Consider the following 23,757-nt stretch of genomic DNA (forward strand, 5'->3'; position numbering starts at 1 on the left):
GTATGGACTGCTCAGAAGGAAGTAGTGGACAGTGAACATGCGTTAATTATACCGCTGCTGTGCGTCTGGCACCAGACTAGGAGGGTCTCCTTTGAGCCTCACACTACCCCTGGCTGAGGGGTAGTCCAGATTAAACTCAGGGGAGCTGTGATTGGGTCCTGGACCTGTGTGATGTGAGAGCCCTCTTTGGATTATGCACCGCGCCCCCCCCCATTTGTGCTAAAATTGTGGGCACACCACCCTCCCCCCTCCTCCCAGTATCCCAGCCAAGGACTCTCTGGGTCCTAGAGCCCTAGCACAGCTGTGACTGCCATCCTTGGACCGCATTCCTGAGATGGCTGCAAGTCCCCTAGCCTGGCTTTCTGTATGCCAATTGTTTTCTGGGCATGTCCTAATGCCTAAAGCAGATCCCAGCCCCAAGCTCACGTGCCTCTCTAACTGTTTCTGTGGAGGTAGTAGGGAATCTAACTCCCACAACAGCATGTCACTTTAAATTTTACAAAGTCCATCATCTCACTTAATTCTCACAGCAACCCTGAGAAGTAAGCATTATTCTCCTCAGTTTATGGATAAGGAAACTGAGGCACAGAGAGGTGATGTTCATTACTAAGTGTAGAGCTAAAATGCCCAAGGCAGTGCTCCAGGGAGCAGAAAGATCCCTAGGCCATCACAGCTTCACTGTGTACCTGCTCTAGACACAGGGCAAGTTCCGTCCTCAATCAACTCCTCATTTCCTGCCTTTAAAATTAGAGGATTAGACTAGCTGGTTTCTAAGGGGCCTCCAGCTCTGTTCTGAGCTCATAACATAAACAATACCACGTAGTCAGATGGAGAAGAGGTGATTCCAGGAGGGGGTTACACACAGAGGAATGAGTTTCTAACTGGGTCTTTATGGTAGCCTAGAATTCAGGTTGGCAGAAAGTCATTCCAGGAGAGAGGGCTACAGTAGCAAAGGCAAATTGGTGATAACTCATGGCAAGCTAAACTGACAGAGAATCTGAGGCTTAGAGAAGTGAAGTGCCTTGTCTTAGATCCCACAGCTGGTCGATGATGGAATGCCCATTTAAACTCAGGTCAAGCTGTGGTTCCATCCTGTCTGTACACTAGAAGGCTGGGTAGAAACAGTGATGCTCAGGACACTTCTGCCAAGATTCTGATGTACTGATCTTGATCTGGACCTGTCTGAGCAGGAGTGTGGTTGAAGCCTGTAGTTTCTGGACACTGGTGTCCTCAGGGGCCATCCTGTGGGTGTGACCACCTGCCACAACCAGCACCTGGTGCCTCAGACTTGCTTAATGTTATCTGTGATCAGCAGGCTGTTATGTGCCACTCTGTGGCCATGGTCACATAATGTTAGTGGGACAACATGAGCCAGCCATAAATCTGGCTACCTTAGGCATCCCTAGGCAGATAGCTCAACCCTGCTGAGTTTTGTATCCCATCCATAGATCTGATTGTGTACACCAGTGGTAGTCAACCTGGTCCCTACTGCTCACTAGTCGGCGTTCCAGCTTTCATGGTGGGCAGTAGCGGAGCAACCAAAGTATAAATAAAAAGATAGATTTAAGTATAGTAAGTTGTTTTATAAAAGTTTATTCTGCCAAACTTAGCGAAAATCTGACTTAAAGTACTTGGTAAGTAATAATTATTATATGCTTTAACTTGCTGTAACTCTGCTTCATAAATTTTGTAAAGTAAAGTTACTTCCCTACTTTATAAATCACCATTACTGTGGAACTGGTGGGCGGTTAGAAAATTTTACTACTAACAGAGATACAAAAGTGAGCAGTAGGTATAAAAGGGTTGACTACCCCTGGTGTACACTAACCACATGTTTGGGGATGCTAAGGTAAAATAATTACTTTTTAGTTGTGTTAATGTATTGGGAATATATTTTCAAGAAGATCTTATTTCTCTCTCTCTCTCTCTCTCTCTCTCTCTCTGTGTGTGTGTGTGTGTGGCAGAGACAGAGAGAGGGACAGACAGGGACAAGTAGACAGAAAGGGAGAGAGATGAGAAGCATCAATTCTTTGTTGCGGCACCTTAGTTGTCCATTTATTGCTTTCTCATATGTGCCTTGACCAGGGGGCTACAGCAGAGCGAGTGACACCTTGCTCAAGCCAGCAACTGTGGGCTAAAGCTGGTGAGCCTGTGCTCAAACCAGATGAGTCTGAGCTCAAGCTGGCGACCTTGGGGTTTCGAACCTGGGTGCTGTGCATTCCAGTCCAGCGCTCTATTCACTGCGCCACTGCCTGGTCAGGCAAGAAGATCTTATCTTTTAGAGATCATATGAAATATTTATGATTGAAATGACATAATACATGAAATTTCCTTCAAAAAAATACGGGTAGGGAGAGGTGGGTGAGAGTTGACGAAAGGTTGAGTAGCTAACACTTGACACTGGGTGATGAGTACATATAAATTCATTATGCTATCCTCTGTAGTTTTATATATGTTGGACATTTCTATAATAAACGAGAATCTAAACGTTAAAACTTTGATAGTACATGGAAAGAGAAAAAATATGCATCAAGATAGTACACAAAACAAAGCAAAATCAGGGTCACCAGCACTTGTGGCTTCCCTGAGTCACCAATGGGGAAAGACAGTAGGATCCGGTGAGCGTTACGCTTCAGCACCGCGGACAGCGACCCCCCCGCAGTCTTTCCGCCGCCTCTGCTCCCTTAGGGATCTCAGAGGGCAGAGAGTTTCCGTTTCCACCTTAGTTGGGAAGAGTCTCTTCAGGACAGAAGGCTATCCAGCCTCTCTTACACACCTTCAGAGATGGAGCATTCACTACCCATGGGGCAGGCCAGGCCGTGGTGGACAGCTGTTTTCATTAGAAGCTTCTGTTTTCTGGCCTTGAAGGATCCCTTTGTCAAAAATCAATCACTTGTGAATGTGTGTGCCCATGGTCCTTGGGTAGGGTTAAGGAGAGAGGCTGGGCAGGGCCAGAACACTAGTGGATAGACGGCTGGGCAGTCAGGAAATTTAAACCTATAAGAAAGGTACAAAACTCATACAACTGTGGAAGGTAGAGTAATACATACAAACCCTCCCACTCCTCAAAAGATACCTGTGTCCTAATCCCCAGAACCTGTGACTATATTTACGTTATGTGTCAAAAGAGATTTAAGATTGTTATTAGTTAACCTTAAAATGGGGAGATGACCCTGAATTATTGGGTGGGCCCAATATAATTACAAGCATCCCTAAAAGTGGAAGAGAGAGGCAGAAGAAGAGTCTGTGTCAGAATGATGAGATGTGAGAAAGATGAGACCAACCATCGAACCATCATGGGTTTTAAAGGTGGAGGGAGGGGCTGTGGCCAAGGAGTATGAGGCCGGAAAAGGAGAGAAAATGGATTCACTCCTAGAGCCTCCAGAAAGGAATGAAGCTTTGTTAACGCTTGATATTTAGCCTTGTGACACCCACTTTTAGACTTCTGACCATCAGAACTGTAAAAGAGTAAATCCGTGTTGCTTTAAGCCAGAGTTTGTGATAATTTGTGACAGCAGCAATTGAATACAGCCATGAACATAGACCATTGCCTGAACTCACCCATGTGGCATTTGCCACATTTTCTTTCTCCCTCGATGGATATATACACTTACACTCACACAGCCTGACCTGCTTCATAGTAGTGTTAAAATTGTGGTTTTTTTCTAGAACTGGTTGAAAGTGGCAGACCTCACAATTCTACACCCCAAACACTTCAACATATACCTCCTTAAAAAAAAAGGGACATACTTTTACATAACCATAGTACAGTTTAAAATTAATGAAATTGAAAATACAATATTACTAGCTACTAAAGCACTCATATTCATATGTTGCATATTATCCTAGTGATGTTCTTTAGACTTTTTTTCATGATCCAGTGTCCAATCCAGAGTCACACATTGATTTAGTTTGTCAAATCTCTTTCCTCTTCTTTAACGTAAAACAGTTCTTTCAGTTTTATGAAAGAACATTTTACGACATTGACTTTTTTAAGAGTAGCGGTCAGTTTTACAGACTGACCTTCAGCTTAGATTTTGTATTCTTTCCTCATTATTTGATTCAGGGTATGGATTTCTGGTAGGATAGCCACAAGCATGGTTCTGTGTCCTCCTCAGCACATCACATCAGAGGCACGAGGCATTCATTTTCCGTGTTCTTGGTGATGCTTATTTTGATTAGTTGGCATAAGGTGGTGTCTGCCAGATTTCCCCACTAAGAAGTTATCTTTTCCCCTTTCTAATTGATAAGTAACCTGTGGGTAGATGTGCTGAGACTGGAAACATATTTTTTTCTCTGACTAATCTTTACGCCATGATGGCTTCAACGTCCAATGATGTTGTTATTTGAGTATCACAGTGATGACTAGAAAATGGTGAATTTATAACTCCATCATTCCCTCTAAGCTCATTAGTTGCCATTTTACTGGGAAGAAGAGTTTTTTTTTCTCTCTTAATTCAGTCACCTTTCTTAGTTTCAGTGTGGAATTATGGAGTCATGTTTGCCACCATTCCTTTCTTAAATCATTGAAAACTATACCCATTTAAAATATTTCATTTAGGTATAAATAGATACATACATACACACAGCAACTTGTCATTTGGGCAAAATGTACATATATAAATCTTAAGTGTATACCCCCCCAATTTTTTACATAGACATTTACATAGTACATAATTTGTGGGTCCCAGTGTAAGATTAAAAAGTAGGGCTTCTAGTCAAATAAAAAAGAAAAAATACCATTAAAGGTATTAGAATATCTCCCACAATTTCCCTCTCAACCTGTCATGGTGTTTTTTTGTTTGCTATTCAATGTCACTCTCTCAAACACTGGGATACTCGTAGGGTACCTGCAAATGCTCACTAAAGCCTGGAGGACCTACCCCATGACTCCAAGAGCTGCTCATCGACTGCCTTACCCGGTTCATCCTATCAGCTGTGGGACCCACATATCCTGCCTGGGCTGTGAGCAGGGAACTCAAGGCAGGCATCTCCCTTACCCACAAGCCTGCTGCCCAAGGGTATTGCAACCTCCACATGAGGTACATGGTACCTCATTTAGGGTCAGGAGAGAGGCTCACGTTTGCTGATTCACCCACTAAATGTCCTGGGGTACTGATCCTCTAGGACAAAGACAACAATGATGACTATGATCATGCCCTACTCTGAGACACCATAGGGTGTGAGCATCGAACTTGATCCTTTTCAGGAACCATGGTCCCTGGGTAGGGGTGAGGAGAGCAGTTAGGCAGGGCTGGAACACTGGAGGATAGAGGATTGGGCAGTCAGGAAAATGTCCTGAGAAGGTAGAAATGGGTTGAACTGCTCACAAGTCAAGGCTCCAAGTTCTCAGCACACACTCCATTACCCCCTCATAACTTCACTTATAGAGCACAAGTTAAAATACAATTATTAAGAATTTTAAGATGGTGACCACAAAATATTAAACCTCAAGTGAAGGACCCTTTTGAGCACAGAGCCCTGTGTGACTTCCCTAGCTGCATGGCCATGAGGCAGGCCTTTCATATCTCTCTTTCCCCCTCTCTGTCCATCTCTACATCTATATCTCTACATCTATCTCTATCTCTACATCTATATCTAGCTATACTATGTCTATATCGTCATGTAACCATCACTGAGAACAAGATAATATTTCCAATACTCTGGAGGTTACTCTTGTGTCTATTCCTATTCAACCCTCTCCCTCTGAGCCAAATTAAGCACTTTTCTGACCTTTAGCACCATAGATTAGTTGTGCGTGTCCTTGAACTATGTGTGAATAGAATCATACAATGTATCACCTTGTACAGTTGTATTTGGCTTCTTCTGTTCATCATTTTGATTGTGAAGTTCACCTATGTTCTTGTATTAACCAGTAATTATTACATTTGAGCTGTTTCCAGTGGTTGTCTAATTATGCAAGTTGTTCCTAACTTGGCCTTGCAAACTAGCTCCTGTATCCTTTTGACCTATCCTTATCATTTTAAAAAACACTTTCTTATTTTTTCAGCCCAACAAGATATTTTAGGCTCATCTTGTCCTTTCTTTGCCCAGACCTGGGATTGACCTCACCTTCAAAATACCCTGGTTTCTTCTGGTGAGGAAGTGTTTAGAAAACAAGATCTGGGCCCTGGGTGCGCCTAGTATTGCTGGAATTGCAGTGTCTAAGGGCCTTGTCAGCAAAGATAGATGGTTTGAAAAATAATACACCCACATCAATATCTCATGTTCCAGTCCAATACCACATGGCTTTTCCCTGCCTTCTTCCATAGTGAGCACCAACATCTGAAGCATCAGCCATTCATTCATTAGCTCAATCCCTCTGGTCCCCGGCTAGCTATCTCTGTGGGACGACTAATTGTTCTTCATCCTATTTTAGGGGTTTAGAGTGTCCTCATTTGATTCCGTAAAGACATCCAGTCCTCCCAAGTCAGAGTTAATTGCTCTTTCCTCTCCCTGCCCACATGTACACATGCACTCTCAGCCATTTGCATGTCCTCCCTGCCAGACTGCGAGTGTCTTAGGAAGGAGAGAGCACCCATCTGCTATGCTCTGGATTCTTGCTAGTGTAGTTATCTCTGTCCATCCTCCCGGGTAACAGCACTTAGGGGTACAGACTGTCATTCCCTTTTCACAGCCGAGGCCGCAGAGACTCAGAGAATTAGAACAGGACCTTACTATTCTCATCTTCAAGTTTCCCAAGCTCTAGGCATGCAGTAGGTGCTTAATATACATTTATTGAGTGAATGATTGGATTAGGGGTTGTACCAGGACCTCTTTAGAATTCTGTTCTCAAATTGTGGTCTGCATAAGAAGTACCTTATTAAGAGATTTGGAGGCGCTATCTGGAGAGTGTCTTTTTAGATCTGGGCTTGGTTCTGGAAACCACAATTAACTCCCTCACCCCAGGAGGTTACGAAGCATGTTTTTCATAGCACATGTCCCTACCTGAAATTATTTTGGTTATTCACAAATGTGAACTCAGAGAGGACCACAAATCTGGACTAACGCCTGGCACAGATTAGATGCTTCCTAAATGTGTATCTATTGAGTGAATGAAGGAATCTTTAAGGACATTTCTAACTGGAGCATTTCATGCATCTGTTTTGAGCGCTTATTGAACGATGGAATCGAAGGTTGATGAAAGGACGCGTGAAGGTGGGGACGCGGGCTGCAAGCTGGGAGGTGGAGGACAGACAGGGGTCCTCGCCTGGGGTGGGTACTGGCGGCCGGCTGCGACGCGGGGCGGACCCCAAGGCCTCACGACGTCACATCTGCGGAGGGCAGGCGGTGCCGCGGCCGGCGGGCGGGGCCATGACGTCATACCGGCGGAGCGCAGTCTCACGCCTTCTGGGCGAGGCGGCGCCGTGACGTCACGCCTGCGGAGCGCGGCGCGGCAGCTGGGCGGCGGACGTGGGCGCGTGCGGGGTGCGGGCGCGGTGCGGCGCGGGGCGGGCGGCGGCGGGCTGCAGCGGGCGGCGCGGCTCCGGGGCCGAGGCTGTGGCGGCGGCGGCATGGCGGAGAGCGAGGCCGAGACCCCCAGCACCCCGGGCGAGTTCGAGAGCAAGTACTTCGAATTCCACGGCGTGCGGCTGCCGCCCTTCTGCCGTGGGAAGATGGAGGAGATCGCCAACTTCCCGGTGCGGCCCAGCGACGTGTGGATCGTCACCTACCCTAAGTCTGGTGAGCTCCGCGCAGACCCCGCCCCGCCCGCTCTGCGGTGCTCCGGCGTAGACGCTGCAGCCGGCTTCCAGTCAGCGACCCCTGGCCACGGCACCCTCCACCCATCTTGTGCCCGCAATCCTGTAGGGGGGGGGGGGTCGGCCCTCGTTTGGGCAAACTAAAGTCGGAGACCTTCGGAGGTGGAACCCGGTGGCCAAGGTTGGAGGTTGGACAGCATCCCATAGGGATGGAGCATGTTCGGCTGGAGCTGCCAGGAGGACAGACCCAGGGCCGCACGGCTTCCTGCTTTCCCTCCCATTACCCTGCTGGCTGTGTGACCTTGGGCAGTCACTTAACCTCTCTGTTCCTGGACCCGATTGATGAGTGCAAAGCCCTGGTGATCATCTGGGAAGGGAGATGAAACGGGCATCGGGACTGTGTACTCCCTTCTTTCCTGTGTGAACTCCCAGTGGGGGATGGGACCAGCTAAGCCTAGAGTGTGTGCCCTGTGTTCCCTTGCTTCAGGGCCGCCTCCATCACCCAGGTGTCAGGCAAGACCCTGGGGCAGCCACATTTCCCAGCATTAGCTGAGGTCATTTTCATGACAACCCATTTACAATGTAGGCACTGAGGCTCAGAGAGAAGTGGCTTGACCTTGGGCTGACGAGTGGCAGAGCTGGAATCTCAAACCAGGCCAGTGTGTGTTCAGGATCTGATGTAAGGGATTATCCTGCAGTGTCTCTCCGGGGGTTTGTCAGGAGAGAGGCAGCTTCCTTGCTCTTCTAATGTACCTTCAGGTTTCCCTTGCTGCCATGGTACTGGAGAGGGAAGGAGACGTCTGGATCCAGACTGTGCAATGTGTCTGCGTGATAGAGAAGGTGGCGGGCCTGGAGGTCATATCTGACCAGCAGGGAGGGAGGGAGGTGGCTGTAAGAGCTGTGTGGGGTCCCAACCACCCAACAGCTAGCCCCAATTCCTCTGAGGAAGGTTGTGGAAGTGGCTGTCGGTGGAGGGTTGGAGAGTTGTGCTGGTGGGGGTAGCTTGGAGAAGAGAAGTCTGGAAGTATTACCCTGCCCTTGGGGAGAGAGGAAGGAAGGAGGTGGCACATTGCTGTGGCCAGGGACTTTCCTTCCCCTGAAGCCCGCAGCCGCTCACCCAGCCGTTGGGTGGGAATTTGGAACTTTTCAGATTTTAGAGCCATAGATGTTACATCTGTGTGAACCCCAACCTGAACCGAACATTAAGTGGGATCTGTAATGGCTAAAAATTGCCTCATTTTGGTCTACGGTTCAGGACAGGGTTTCCCTCCAAATGAATTGTGAAACACTTGGTTTGGGGAGTTCTCTGGGATTTTGGAGTTGCCAATGAGGGATTTTGTTTCTGTGTTGCTACATCCATTTCACAGTGAGGAGATGGAGGGAGAAGAAGCTGGAAGGGGTGGAGGAGGCGCAGCCCTGGGGCTCACTTGGAAAGCTGTGTACTGGGGGCGTGCACGGGATGATTTAGAGGGGGCCGGCCTTGGGGACCTAGTGGGGCCTGGCAGCAGGGGCCTTTCTGGGCACCTGGGTGGGAATGAGGTGTTGGTTTAAGGAAGTTTTCTAGATAACCAAAACTTACATCTTGTTTATAACTTGATTCTTTCCAAGCAGATAAGAGCACACCTTTTTACAAGGAGAGTAAACACATGGCTCTTTCCCTTGGTTACTGAAAACCCAGCAGTGGCCTCAAGACTCTTATGTGAGTCCCTCAGCCCTTAGGTTCTTTCCAGACTCTTACTGTTTCTGTGTCTGCGCCCTGCCTGCTTTTTTCTTTTATACCTCAGATTGGGCAACCCGAGGACTATCTGTTAGAACTGTGTGTACACCGGGAGCGTGTAGCATCAGTAACCTGCCGTGCTCTGAGCTTTGTAGCTCACAAAGCCCCGTGTGTCTGCCATCCCAGCACCTTCTCCCCAAAGCTCTGTGAGGGGGGCAGCGTTGACTCCCATGTCCCAGATGGGGAAAACAGGATCTGGGAGGTTAAGTGCTTTGCCCACGCTCATGCAGCGAGACTGAGGCTGGGCTGAGGTGACAGAGTCCGGGAGTAAAGGAGGGGCAGAGCTGTGGGTATTGTGGAGGCCAGTGTTTGCTGTTTCTTTGTTGCTTTTTTCCTGGTTTGTAGCTTTGTCCCAGCCCATCCTTCTCATGCATCCTGGGGATGTGGCAGTGGCAGAGTAAGTGCACTGGCTTAAACCCGTGCTACTGAAGGCTCCCCCCCCCCCATTCCCTGTGATGTCCATTATGTGACATGATCAAGGGGAATGAAGAATTGGTCCCCTTAAGAAGTCTGCCCTGAAGACTCTCAACCAGAGAGAAAAGGACTTGGAAGTCATCCCCAGTGACAGCTAGATAGCAGGAAGAGCTGGTCTGGGGTCAGGATCCGGTTCTCACAAGTGGTTGCCCTTGGCTGAGTCCGAAAGTCTGTTTCCCCTGCTGTGTAATCCAGAGTTCAGACCGCAGGGTCACAGGGTTGCTGAGGTGGCTCCCAGCTCCCAGATTCTTTGAAGGGCTGTTACTTTGAACAGAGGCCAGTCACAGTTTGGAATGGGACCCGGAATGCTTTACGCATAGTTAATTGGCCACTTACTGAGCCCCATGTGGCAGGTGCTCTGCCATGTTAGTCCACGAGGCTGAGACCTCTCTACCCTGTCTCTCGGATGCCTTGTTGCCTTTGTGAAGTTGCTAGGGCTGCCAGAGTCAGATCCCAAGAAGGAGGCGGGATCATGCCTTCTTTCTGTGTGCTTTATGACACTGGAAGTCCAAGGCCACTTAGGGATTTTAAGGTTTTTGTCGTTACACTGAGGCCTCAGCAGGTGGACTGCAGGTAACCCAGTTCATACTTCTTTTCCCTTTCCTTCCCCGTCTCCCTTCCCCACCAGGCATGGGTCTGTGGGAGGCACCAGTGCTTAGAGATCAAGAGCCTGGTTTTGGAACCAGAGGACTTGGATTTGAATGTAGCTTTGCTGCTTGCCACCTGGGTGACCCTAGCAAATGACAAAACCCTGTGAGCTGTGGTTTCTACAGGGGTAGGAGAGACGACCTCACTGCCCGATGGGCGGCTGTGAGGATCAGGGAGATGCTGAGTCAGGGCTCCTCGTATCAGGTATATGCTAAGCACAAGTTGTCTTCTGGCTTGCGTGTTATCTGAATAGAAGTTGCTGTGATTCTTTGGTCCTTCTGTGAAATGGGTCTTTTTTTCCCTCTGGCTGCTTTCAAGACTTTTCTTTATCATTGATTTCTATCACTTAATATGGTATGTCTAGGTATATGTACATATTTTTCCTGGTGGGGATACTTACCTTACTTGAGTTTTTCTGAACTTCCTGGATCTGTGGTTTGATGCCTTTCATTATTTTGGGAAAACTCTTAGCCATTATAATCTCTTCAAATATTTCTTCTTTTTTCTTTTGCCTTTTGAGATTCCAGTTACAATTTCTGTTGACCAATCGGGGGGTTAACTGATTCTCCCTTCCACTGTGTCAGGTCTGTGAGCCCATCAGAAGCATTCTAGATCTGTTTCCATGACTTCCTTTTCCTCTAGTATTTTGTCTTCCAGTTTCAATCTCTCTCCTGAAATATCCCATGTGTTCATGCATGTCACATTCACCTTTTCCAAGAGATCCTTTAGCGTGTTAATCAGATTAAATTCTGAGTCTGTTGACTGTTTTGTTATCTAACAGTGGGCTGTTGTTATTGTTTTTCATTGCCTTTATATATATATATATTTTTTTATTCATTTTAGAGAGGATAGGGAGAGACAGAGAGAGAGAGAGAGAGAGAGAGAGAGAGAGGAGAGACAGAGAGATAGAAGGGGGGAGGAGCTGGAAGCATCAACTCCCATATGTGCCTTGACCAGGCAAGCCCAGGGTTTTGAACCGGCAACCTCAGCACTTCCAGGTCGACGCTTTATCCCACTGCGCTGCCACAGGTCAGGCCTTCATTGCCTTTTTAAATGAGTAGTGCTCTTAGATTGAATGCTGGATATGGTGTGCAGACATTAGAGATGGAGGTCGGTCATGTTTATGCTTAGAAATGGGCTTGTTCGTTCTGGCCAGGCCTTTGGTGTGCGAGGTGAGTCAGTCTGGCAAGAGTTGGGCTGCATTTGGGTTCTGCTGTTGCTCTGATCAATTGAGTGGCCATTGGTTTCAGTTCCTATAGCTTCTTCACCTTGTGCTTTGTATGGGGGCTGAGTTTCCTGAAGGTCTTTCCTTGGTGTTCCTGCCCACCTGCATCTTTTGGTTTGAACCTTAAGAGTGGTGTCTCCCCACACCCTTGCCCCCCACCCCCAGGGGTGGACCACTACTACTTGTTGCTCCAATTTACTAGCTTGGAGAGGAGAGGTTTTCATGAGGACATCCTGTCATCTGCTCCAGATGCAGCCTTAGGTGAGGCTTTCTCAGTGGCCCTGCTTCTCCTGAGTGACAGCCAGCTCTGCCTTGATGGTGGGTCTTATGCAGGAAAGAGTTTCCCATCCCTCTTCCTGAGTTTAGGGTCTCTGACATAGCCCAGGGATGACTTCCTGCCTCTCTCTCAAGGACAGAATTTTTACCCATTTTCTAGCTATGTTGGGTTTTCACCAGAATGAAGGATTTGGGAAGGGGACAGGTTTGCCCTCCCCCTTCCATAGGAGCTTCAAGTATTTTCCCATAGAGAGTAGTGGTCCTGGCACGGCCTTTTCCCTTTCCCGCAGCCGTGGCACTGAGCAAGTCCCTTGTGGGTACCTGTGCAGGGCTGCAGAGAAGAATCTGTTTGGGTCCAGCACTCTGTGTCAGCTCTGCAAGTCTGCAGTCGTTGCTGTTGTGAAAATGCTGTCTGAATCCTTCCTTCCTACTTGCACTGTGCCTGGCTCCTCCTCCTCCTGAGCTCTGTCTCTCTGGAAGGGCCTGCCTTTCGGGATTTGCAGCCAGCTGCTGTCTTGCGACTTCAGCTCCCTGACAGGCTTGAGTCCGGCGAGTTTCTGTAGTCTCTCCGGCCTTTCTGTGCTCCCCCCGGCTCTCTGCACCCTGGCCGAGGCAGCCCTGCTTCCATGTCTTGTCACTGGGTGTGTCTGCAGCTTCTGGAGTGTGGGACAGTGTCAGCAGGGAGTGGGGTCCCAGCATGGGCTTCTGGAGTGCATTAGGGCAAGAAAAGGGCCCACTGGGAGGTAGGAGCCTCCCTACAGCATGTTTGCAGATTTATTGGAGTTTTCTGGAAGTTCAAGTTATTTCCAGAGGGGTTGGAGATCCAGGGACCCCGGCTTGGGCTTCGTGAGTGCTCTCTGGCACACAGATGGCTGACATGAGACACAGCTTAGCCTGGAATGAGCTGGGGTCTACTCATTCCAGGGTGATCCCCCCACCCCCACCACCCCCAGGGGCAGGGTATGGACTGGGTGATGGGGAAGACCCCCTAAAGTCAGCCTTGGTCCTCCTCAAGCCTCAGAGCAGACCAGGAGGGGAGAGGGTTTCTCTTCATCCTGTGGCCTGTCATCCTCACAGCTTCACTGCAAAAAAGACCCCTTTTCAGGTTAGGAACCGAGGCCTCAGAAGAAACTGACTCAGGTGTTGGGGGTAGAGCCCAGGTGAGCCTAACAGCACAGACAACGTTTTCCTGGTCAGTGTGTCCACATCTGTGATCCCAGGAACCCACATCAAAGCCCCAGAGAATTTCACCCTGAGGACCCTGAGGGCCAGTGGCACGGTGACTGTTTCAGGCTCTCCAGAGCTAGGCTGGGAATCTGGGCCTCAGTCTCGTGGGCCTCACCAGACAGGGATGGTGGCAGGCCAGAGTTGTCTGCGGATGGGTGGCCTTGCCAGCTGGCTGTGGAGTGGGCACGCCAAAGTCTCTGCTCAGTGACCAGGTTTCCCCTCTGTCCAGCAGGCCCAGAGCTGGGGGCGGGCAACTGCGGTGCGGCCATGCTTGTTTCCCAGAGCCCAGGCCTGGATGCTCAGCTCCCATTTTGTGGGTCAAGGAGGTTCCAGCCACTTTCTGTGACTCATCCTTGCTCCATCCCTAATCTAGTGGGGCTAGGGTTAGACCTTTAGCCTGGAAGTGAGAGCCCATGGTTCATGGCCTTGGTTTTACTTTGTGAGGGGTGTGTGAGTGTGTGTGTGTGTGTGTATGAAAATACTCCAGTACTGGAGTCAGAGCTTGGGGTCCTGGCCCACCAGATCTGTGGCTTTGGGCAGTTAATCTCAGAGTCTGCTTCTCCATATGTGAAATGCAATGAAAGTAGCCATCCGGGTTTGTGAGAATCAAAGGAGGAAATGGCTGCGTGAGTTCCTGTGACATCCCCTGCTTGCGACACTGAGTGCTTGACTTGGCTATTATTGGGGTGACCACTGGGCACCTGCATGTAAAGCCGTTTGGGCTTCTCGCCTTGATTCCCCATCCATTTTCAGCCGTGTGCCTGAACCACACTTGTCCTCTAAGGTCCATGTCCTTGTGCATATTGTGGGGTTGTTTGGATAGATAATCAAGAGGTGATTTTTTTTTTTTTTTAATTCAAGGAAAAGAGAGGAGGCAGAGAGATAGACTCCTGCATGTGCCCTGACTGGGATCCACCAGGCAAGCCCAACAGGGGGCAATGCTTTGCCAATCTGAGGCCATGCTCAGTAACTGAGCTCTTCTTAGCGTATCGGCCAAGGAGCCATCCTCAGTGCCCGAGGCCAACTCACTTGAACCAGCTGAGCCGTGGCTGCGGATGGGAAGAGAGAGGGAGATGAAAGGGAAGAGGAGGGGGAGAGGTGGAGAAGCAGATGGTTGCCTCTCCTGTGTGCAGACCAGGAATTGAACCTGAGACATCCACACGCCAGGCTGACACTCTACCACTGAGCCAACTGGCCAGGGCCAAGAGGTGATCTTGAGAGATATCTTAACAGCATATGTGAAACCTCCTAGGGCGGGACGGGTGCTTAACCAAAGGTAGATCACCTCTGCTCTTTCCTGTTCTGGGAGTCTTCACAGTGTCTGTTGGGAGAGCAAGCCCCACCCCTACGAGGGGCCTGCTGGAGCCCTGGGCCCTGGATGGTCTGGGACAGCTCTGTTGGGCTGCATCTCTAAATGCTCAGCTCTTGCTGTTTCTGAGGGAGCTGGCCAGGCCCTGATGGTAACACATTGGTGTCCTGTGACTCTGGAATGCCTCGTGGGGCACATTTGATTGATTGAGGAAGATCGAACACATGCTCATCTCTGCTTCCTCGTAAAACCTCACCACATGCCAGCCAAGGAGTCGAAAGCTCTGAACCCCCTAAGAGGAGGAGAGGTGGTGACTGTAGATTAGTGATGCCCGCCGAGTTTTGGAAGATCAGATGTAGTAACTGAGCATTAACTGGCTCAGCGGGTGGAGAACTTGAGTGCTGCAGAGGGGCAGGTGGCGGGTGCCTACATCAGTTCTCGCTGCAGGGCTCCAGGGATTGGATGCACCTGGCACCCAGAGGGTGGCAGCCATGGTGGGGAAGCTTAAAAACAGGAGAATGTTGCAATGACAGGTTTCTTTGGGGAAGTTGATGCAGAGAGGCTGTGGATTTAGAGATGCCGAGCACAGCTGTTGGCAAGAATACGGTGCCATATCAGAAATGGGATCATGTGAAAACTACATTCTCAAAAGGGAGGTCCTCCGCTCCTTCCACTACTTGGATCCCAGGATGCTTGTGGTCCTATAGGGCAAAGAGTGGAGGCATCTTGTCTGGAGAAAAAGAAGAGACCTATGAATATTTGCAGATAGCACCTCTCATCTCAGCTGTGGGAGCACCAGGGCTGAGCTGCTTTCCCAGACACACAAAGCCCTGTAGTCAGCAAGCCTTGCTCACCACAGACGCCTGCATCCAGCCATTCCTTTTACCTGTGGATGGACTCAAGGTCACCAGATCTTTGAGTTGCCAGCATCAAGTACAGATAACCTGCATAAAAAGAACAAAAAGCAGAAGAAGGAGCTTGGAAGAGTGAAAGACAGTTTACAGAGTAGAAGACAACTTAAAAAAACCCAAAATGCCACCTGCAGCCCTAACTCTGCATGATGTCCTCAGAGAGTGCAGACAGCTCTGCTTTCATGGAAGAGAGCAGCTAGCCAGAAAGAAGCAGCAGAGATCATGAAGGAACTCCTTGTGGGGATTACAAGTATGGTAGCTGGAATTTTAAAAACTCACTTGTGAGGTTTAGATGGTCAAGTGGTGGAAATATCCCAGGAAGTAGAACAAATTTTTTTTTTCTTTTTAAGTGAGAGGAAGGGAGATAGTGAGGCAGACTCCTGCATGCTCCCTGACCAGGATCCACCTGGCAACCCCCATCTGGGGACAATGCTTGAACCAACTGAGCTATCTTCAGTATCTGCGGCTGACGCTCAGACCAAGCCACTGGCTATGAGAGGGAAAGAGAGAGAGACGGGGAGAGGGAGGTGGAGAGAAGCAGGTGGTCACTTCTCATGTGTGCCCAGGGATTGAACCCAGGATGTCCACATGCCAGGCCAGCACTCTATTCAATGAGCCAACCAGCCAGGGCTTACAAAATGATAGCAAATAGGAGCAAAAGATAAAATGGAAAGATCTCACAGTCAGAAAGACAGAAGAGGGAGTATGGAAGAGAGAGGATTATTGAAACCAGGATTTTCAGAACTCAGAGTTCAGGGACATGAGTTAGAGAACCCCTGAGTGTCTGGCACAGCAATGGAGTAGAAGACCATTGCTTCACTGAATGAAGCATGTGAAATTTCAAAACTGAGATAAAGGGAAGATCTCAAAGCTTCTAGAGAAAAATGGGCCATTTCTCTAAATCTTTGTACTCTGATTGACCAGTGTCACCCTGTTAAAATTAATTGTCTAAATTAATTAATTTAAAAAATAAAATTTCCAAAGCTGCTACCATCTTGGAAATGTCAGATGTTTGGTGGAGGAGCAGAAAATGACTATACAGAGAATAAATAGAGCCTTTTTTTTTTTTGTATTTTTTTCTGAAGCTGGAAACGGGGAGAGACAGTCAGACAGACTCCCGCATGCGCCCGACCGGGATCCACCCGGCACGCCCACCAGGGGCGACGCTCTGCCCACCAGGGGGCGATGCTCTGCCCCTCTGGGGCGTCGCGCTCTGCCGCGACCAGAGCCACTCTAGCGCCTGGGGCAGAGGCCAAGGAGCCATCCCCAGCGCCCGGGCCATCTTTGCTCCAATGGAGCCTTGGCTGCGGGAGGGGAAGAGAGAGACAGAGAGGAAGGAGGGGGTGGGGGTGGAGAAGCAAATGGGCGCTTCCCTATGTGCCCTGGCCGGGAATCGAACCCGGGTCCCCCACACGCCAGGCCGACGCTCTACCGCTGAGCCAACCGGCCAGGGCCAATAGAGCCATTTTTAATGAAATAAAAAAGGGCCATGTTCAAAGAGCTGGGAGCCAGCATCTTAGAATCTCAGCACAGCAGCGGCAGCTGGAAGATGGGAACAGTGTTTTCAAAGTTCTGAGGAAAAAGGCTCCCCAAACTGGACTTCTATACCCAGCTAAACTACTAGTTACATGTGAAGTAGAAATGAATGCTTGTTGTAGGAGGTCTCAGTTGTCATGATTAGGAAGCAACCAAAGGGTGGGTCCCACTGCCAAAGAGGGGTGCACACTTCAAGGACAGGGTGCCTCCAGGAAGAGGGAGATCCTAGGAGGACAGCATGGAGGGGGCACATCCCTGAGAAATAAAGAGAATTAAGAGAGAGCGCCCTGTGTGTGTGGCCATACTGAGAGGGTATGCTACAAAGTTGGGGGAAGAATTATTAGTAGCTATGTAGAAAACTGAAGAAGCAAACAAAGGCAGTTATTTACTCTGGATGTGGTGGTGGGGGGCCCCCGCAAAATCTTGTGCAAGAAAGAAAGTGTAATCATTACGTAGTGTACTTTGAGCGGAAGACCAACAATAGGTAGAAATGAATGCTTGTTGTCAGGAGGTCTCAGTTGTCACGATTAGGAAGCAACCAAAGGGTTGCTGGCAACCCCTGTCTGGGGACAATGCTTGAACCAACTGAGCTATCTTCAGCACCTGCGGCTGACGCTCAGACCAAGCCACTGGCTATGAGAGGGAAAGAGAGAGAGAAGGGGAGAGGGAGGTGGAGAGAAGCTATGATGGCATTGAAAGGAGGGAAGCTTGTGTGTGAGAACTTGGTGAGGTCTTCATTTTCTTTACTTGACAATCAGCAGACTATTGAAAAGGTATAGATTGTGAAATAACTCTCTAAGCCCATTCAAAATTTGAGGTAAGAGAAGAATCAAGAATTTCCTAGCCTGACCAGGCGGTGGCACAGTGGATAGAGCGTCGGACTGGGATGCGGAAGGACCCAGGTTCGAGACCCCAAGGTCGCCAGCTTGAGCGTGGGCTCATCTGGTTTAAGCAAAAGCTCACCAGCTTGGACCCAAGGTCGCTGGCTCAAGCAAGGGTTACTCTGCCGAAGGCCCGTGGTCAAGGCACGTATGAGAAAGCAATCAATGAACAACTAAGGTGTTGCAAGGAAAAACTGATTGATGCTTCTCACCTCTCTCCATTCCTGTCTGTCTATCCTTCTCTCTGACTCTCTCTCTGTCTCTGTTAAAAAAATAATTTTTCCTCAGAGTGGGATTGAGTGTGGGAGGTCACTGGATTTTTCTGTCACAAGTCTTCTGGTACTCTGATTATTTAAAGTAGGGGCATGTGTGTCTTTGGTTAATAATAAAATGAAAATAAAAATTCTAATTCCAGTCCCAGGATCCAGGTGGTTGGGAGCATAGTTCCATGGATTCTGACCTGAGAGTGCCGCTTCCTCTCTCCCCAGAGACTGAGTGGAATGAAATTCTGCCCGGCTCTCTCCATCCTAGTGACAGGCCAGGCCCCAGATTCCTTAGGACTGCCCTCAGAAGGCCAGCGGGTCTCAGTGGAGAGGACGTGTCAGCATTCATTCCCCCCACACGGGAGGGATTTCCTGGTGTCAGCAGAAGCTCTCCCGTGGCTGAATGATCGCAGCCATTTGACTTGCGAGCATGGGCGTGTTGCTCCCCAGTGAGGCGGCCCTGCCAGCCCTCCCCAGCCCTCCCCAGTTTCACCTGGAGAGCCTGGCTCTCCTCTGCCTCACCTTGGATTTGCTGGGAGTCAGGCTTCCTGCGTGGTGTCCCCTCCTGTGCCCACCTCCCCTCAGGATTCAGACTGCAGGGGGATGGTTGGGGTGCTGAGGCTTTGCTCTGCCCCGTCTGCTTTTGTGTATCACGTCCAGGCGGGGGGCTGTAGGAGTGGAAGGACACCCCGCACGGCTCTGGCCACTGTGCCCCCCACCTGCCCTGTAGGCTACCCGCAGGGCCTCACACGGGCTTCTCTGTCCTTCGCGTCCCCCTGCTCCACCGGGCGTGCTGGGGAGGCCTATGGCAGTGGGGAATCCCATCCTTGGGCTCCCACTCCAGATGGAGCACCCCCTTCCTGTGACGTTGGACTAGTAATCTAAACTCTTACCTTCTGTCTCCACCTTCGTACAGAACATGCTTGTAGAACCTCCCTCTACCTTGTGTATGCTGCCCTAGCTGTCACCTGCTACCTGGGGTGTGGCTTCCATGGGAGTCCCGGTGTGGGAAATGGGTGCTGCTGCCACGTTTGGTGCCAGGCACTCAGGGTGGTAGAAGGCTGTGTTCATCCTCTCAGTTTCCAGTCTTTCAGGCAGAAAGTGCTGCGGCCCCGCTGGGTGAGAGCACAGGGGTTTGGTGGCCATGGCAGCCAGGAGAGTGGATGCTCAGGCTAACCTGCAAGGATGCCACCTGTGTGGATGGGAACTAGAGTGGGCAGTGAGCATGGAGAGGAGAGACGAGCGGGGAGGTCTGGACACAGCTGGGGCCGGGCGGAAACCCTTGCAGAACCAGGTTGGTGTGACTGCAAAGCCTGTGCTGGGCCTTCAGTTAAGGTGCTTAGAAAAGCGTTTGGAACCCTGTAGTGACCGGTCAGTGTGGCTGTCGTCATCATCTTGAGTTAGTCTTTTCTGTGACCAGTTAGTTTGCCACATCTTTCCTGCTGGCCTAGGGAGGTAGGGACTGCTTGCTCCACTTGTCCTGTGTGACCCTGCTTCTGTCCCCTGGTGCCGGGCAGGCATGCAGTGTCCTGTTGGGTCCACTGAGAGCTGCAGAAGAAAGCTGGGAGCTGCTGAGCCAGGAAATAGACTTGGAGGGGCTGGAGCGAGGGCCACTAAGGACAGGCTGGTGGGCGGTCAGGGGGAGAGCTTCCTTCAGGCTCTCACGAGGCTGGTCTTCCGGCACAGATGTTTAATGGAGGCGAGGATGGGGCTATGGAATTGATGAGCTGATATTGATTTAAGTTGATGTTAATGTGCAGAGAAAGTTGGTTTGGCCCATTGCCTGTGGAGGCTGCGGGGGTGGGGGTCGGAAGCACTAAAAATAGGTCCCGAAAATGGCACCGGGAGAAGCCCATTTTGGGAACTCTGCCCACAGTCCATTTCTGAGCGCATGGAACCCCCAGTGCAGCTGCCGAGCTGCTGGATGGACGGGTTCCTCCTGAGGAGGAATAGGGTGGGGCCACAGATGGGTTCTGTGACCTTGCACCCAGCCCACTTGGACCTCAGAAGCCTCATCCGTAAATGGAGTGATGGTCCTCACTTCTCAGGTTAGTGGGAGGCTCCTATGGTTAATGAGCAGAAGTTCTGTCTGTTTGAAATGAACAGTCACAGCACCACTTTCTTCCTTCAGAGCCTTTACTCCAAAGCTGCCTTCTCCAGGAAGTCTTCCTTGATTAACACATCCCTTTCTGATTACTCAGCACCCAGGCTGTGTTCGTGCATTCAGAATAAAGGAATGTGCAGGTCATTCCTGGGCTGTTGGGGGCAGAGGGAAGGGTGAAGGGTGGGACTGTTAGTTATGTGTCTGGTCAGGGAGCACTCACACCTGAAGGACCCACGGAAAAGAGGAAAGGGCTTCAGGCAGGGGACCAGCTGATGCAAACAGCATACTCTGACTGGCAGGGAGGCTGGTAGGAGCTCAGTGGATGAAGGAGTCAGTCAGAGAGGTGTGGGAGCCTGGAGCCAGGCGGCCGGGTGTGCGGGCCATGGTCAAGACCTTCCTTTCCTCTGAGGCCCTGGTTGGCAATCTGCGGCTTGTGAGCCACATGTGGCTCTTTGGCCCCTCGAGTGTGGCTCTTCCACAAAGTACCACGTGCAGGCGCTACCTCGATAAGGAATGTACCTACCTGTATGGTTTAAGTTTAAAAAATTTGGCTCTCAAAAGAAATTTCAGTCATTGTACTGTTGATATTTGGCTCTGTTGACTAATGAGTTTGCCGACCACTGCTCTGAGGAGACGGAGGGCCTTCGGTGGACAGGAGTGTGATCTAGTGTCCTTGTTCTTGCTGCTTTCTAGAGAGTAGGCCAGGGTTGGGGTGAGCTGGGCAGAGCAGAGAACTGGGGGGGGGCTCTCCTGGAGTCACAGATGGGAGGTTTCCCTCTGTGCTCACGTGATAGTAGAACCAGCCATTTGTGGAGGTGTGAGGGTGAGGAAGGTGAGTCACTGTTTGGTTAGAGCAGCTGCCCGAGGTGGGGGGCTGTTTGCTGCGAGGCAGGTGGGGGCAAGAAGGCAGGTGCAGGAAGGCAGGCTGTGACAGAGCTGGCTTGGTCCTGGGGGGGGGGCAGTGGGCACCAGGCGTTCAGATAGACGTGTGTGTGTGTGTGGGGGGGGGGTAGATGTGGATCTGGCCTTGGGGGTGGGACTGTGGGAGGCCCTCTAAGAGAGTGGCTGAATTTACTCCAGGTGGTCAGTGTTTTCAGGGTGCACAGATGAGGAGCCGGCAGAAGAGAGGGACCAGAGTGAGAGGTGGGGGGAGACGGTCCTGGGCTCCCTGGTGACCTGGAGCTGGAAGCTTGAATGCTTGGTGTACACACCAGGGTCTGGAGGAGGTGCAGCGATCTAGCATCCATGCTGGGATGTAGCCACCCTTCTCTCAGGGGCTGCCTGCTGCCTCTACGTGGGTGTCTGCCTGGCCCTAGGTGCTCACCAGCTTTGCCCTTGGCAGCACACCCGTGTCCAGGCTCAGCTGCTGCTCTTCCTTCCTGCAGCAAATGCTGAGATGTTAGAGCACCTGCTGTGTGCCGAGCCTGGGGTGCGGGGTGAGTGAGATGGGCATGCTGCTGCCTCAGAGAGTGAGACAGTCCATGTCACGTGTGGTGATTGTCACGTGTGGTGATCATGTCATGATTGCATGTTTGTCAGCCTCCCAGAGGAGCGGGTGTGATGCTGGGACAGAATGGGTCTTGTGGGGATGTTGGGGGCATTAGGTAAGCTCAACTTTTATTTTATTTTTTAAAATTTGTTTCCTATTTTAGTTTCTGTGTTTTTATCTATCTATCTATCTATCTATCTATCTATTTATTTTTGGTGACAGAGATAGAGGGACAGATAGGAACAGACAGACAGGAAGGGAGAGAGATGAGAAGCATCAGTTTTTTGTTGTGGCACTGTAGTTGTTCATTGATTGCTTTCTCATATGTGCCTTGACCGGGAGGCTCCAGCAGAGCAAGTGACCCCTTGCTCAAGCCAGCGACCTTGGGCTCAAGCTGGTGAGCCTTGTTCAAACCAGATGAGCCCATGCTCAAGCTGGTGACCTTGGGGTCTTGAACCTGGGTCCTCCACATCCCAGTCCGACGCTCTGTCCACTGCGCCACCACCTGGTCAGGCGGGAAGCCCAACTTCTTGATGGAGAGGACTTGACAGGATGATGAGTAGAGGGGTGTCCAGCAGAGGGAAGACCCTAGGCGAATATCCAAGGAGGGTCTGCCTGCACTCCAGGGGGCTGGCCTGCCTTGCGATGCTGTGGGACAGCCAGACCCTGATGTATGAGCAGTGGGAAGCATGGAGCCTGTGTATGAAATGTACCTGGAGGCCGTCCTCAGGCTCAGGTGGGGGACCTGCCCAAGCCATGCTGCTGGGGCAGCCCATGGGGTGAGCTGGGAGGAGGGCTGTTGGTCAATAGGTCCCACCTCGGTCACAATAGCTCAGATTTGCCCATTTTGGAGCTTAATTTAAATAGGAACAGAAAAATCATATAATTGGTGGCCTCTGGGGTGGGGCTGACTTTGCCGAACACTGTGTCTGGGATTCAGCCCACTGAGTGCAGCGGTAGTTCAGGGCTCACTGCTTCTGGTGGCTGCTGTCTGAGTGCCACAACTTACTCATTCTAGTAGCGTTAATGACTGCCGTTGTTTCCAAGGTTTGACTATTCTGAGCAGCACGGCCAGGACTGTCCTGGGACCTGTCTGTAGGTTTGTCTTGGGTGTATACCTAGGAGATTTCTTGGATTACAGGCGTACCTGTGTTTAGCTGTAGGGGTACTGGGAAGGCAGAGATTTCATTGTAAGTAATTACTGTAGATAGTTGGCGAGTGCTTCAACTGGACCCTCATCACGCTGGGTGTATGAAAAGTTGAGCTTCTGGAAGCCTGAGGAATCATCCACTTACTACAGCAGTGGACCCCTTGGGGGATATGGCACAGTGTGTCCTGTTTATTGCTCATGACAGCCCTGAGAAACATTGCCTGCCCTTGTTTCACACTGAGAAAATGGGAGCTCAGAAAGGCCAGCTTACCCACGGTCACCACAGGGTGGGATTCAGGCCAGAGTCTTGTGCCCAGGCCAGTGTTCTTCCCCTAGACTCCAAGCATGTGGGCCCCCCCACATGGCCCTGCAGCCTACTTCTTGGGTGCAGGTGCTGACCTGAGTGGGGGTCGGCCTTGGGCCTCCTCTGAGCGTCCCTTCCCGGGGCCTTTTCCCTCCAGGCACGAGCTTGCTGCAGGAGGTGGTCTACCTGGTGAGCCAGGGCGCCGACCCCGATGAAATTGGCCTCATGAATATCGATGAGCAGCTCCCAGTCCTGGAGTACCCGCAGCCAGGCCTGGACATCATCAAGGTACTCCGAGCTGGTGGGCTCTCAGCCCCTGCAATCCCTTTGGAGTGTTTCTGCTGTTACACCCAAGTGACAGTGCCTCTGAGGGGTTTGGGGGACCTTGTGGGCAAAGGAATAGCAGAGAGCTCCTGGTACCCCAGGTATCCAGGGGAGATACAGGACTGATCCTGTGACAGTGACCTTGGAATCGGATTGGCT

At 50.5% G+C, this 23,757-nt stretch overlaps 1 protein-coding gene across 2 annotated transcripts in view; it reads left to right on the forward strand.

Annotated features, from left to right (window-relative positions):
- The first annotated feature begins 7,438 nt into the window (after positions 1–7,438).
- The window catches only part of SULT4A1 (sulfotransferase family 4A member 1), a 30,888-nt gene continuing 14,569 nt past the window's right edge, over positions 7,439–23,757 (forward strand). The window contains exons 1-2 of one of the 2 annotated variants that reach the window (XM_066255841.1): positions 7,439–7,683; positions 23,432–23,562. In XM_066255841.1, coding sequence (XP_066111938.1) covers positions 7,515–7,683; positions 23,432–23,562 — 300 coding nt within the window. In that variant the 5' untranslated portion in view covers positions 7,439–7,514. The remainder of the gene's footprint in view (positions 7,684–23,431; positions 23,563–23,757) is intronic. The other variant, XM_066255831.1, reaches the window with a different exon arrangement.

This window comes from Saccopteryx bilineata, chromosome 1 (assembly GCF_036850765.1).
Source record: "Saccopteryx bilineata isolate mSacBil1 chromosome 1, mSacBil1_pri_phased_curated, whole genome shotgun sequence".
Lineage (NCBI taxonomy): Eukaryota > Metazoa > Chordata > Mammalia > Chiroptera > Emballonuridae > Saccopteryx > Saccopteryx bilineata.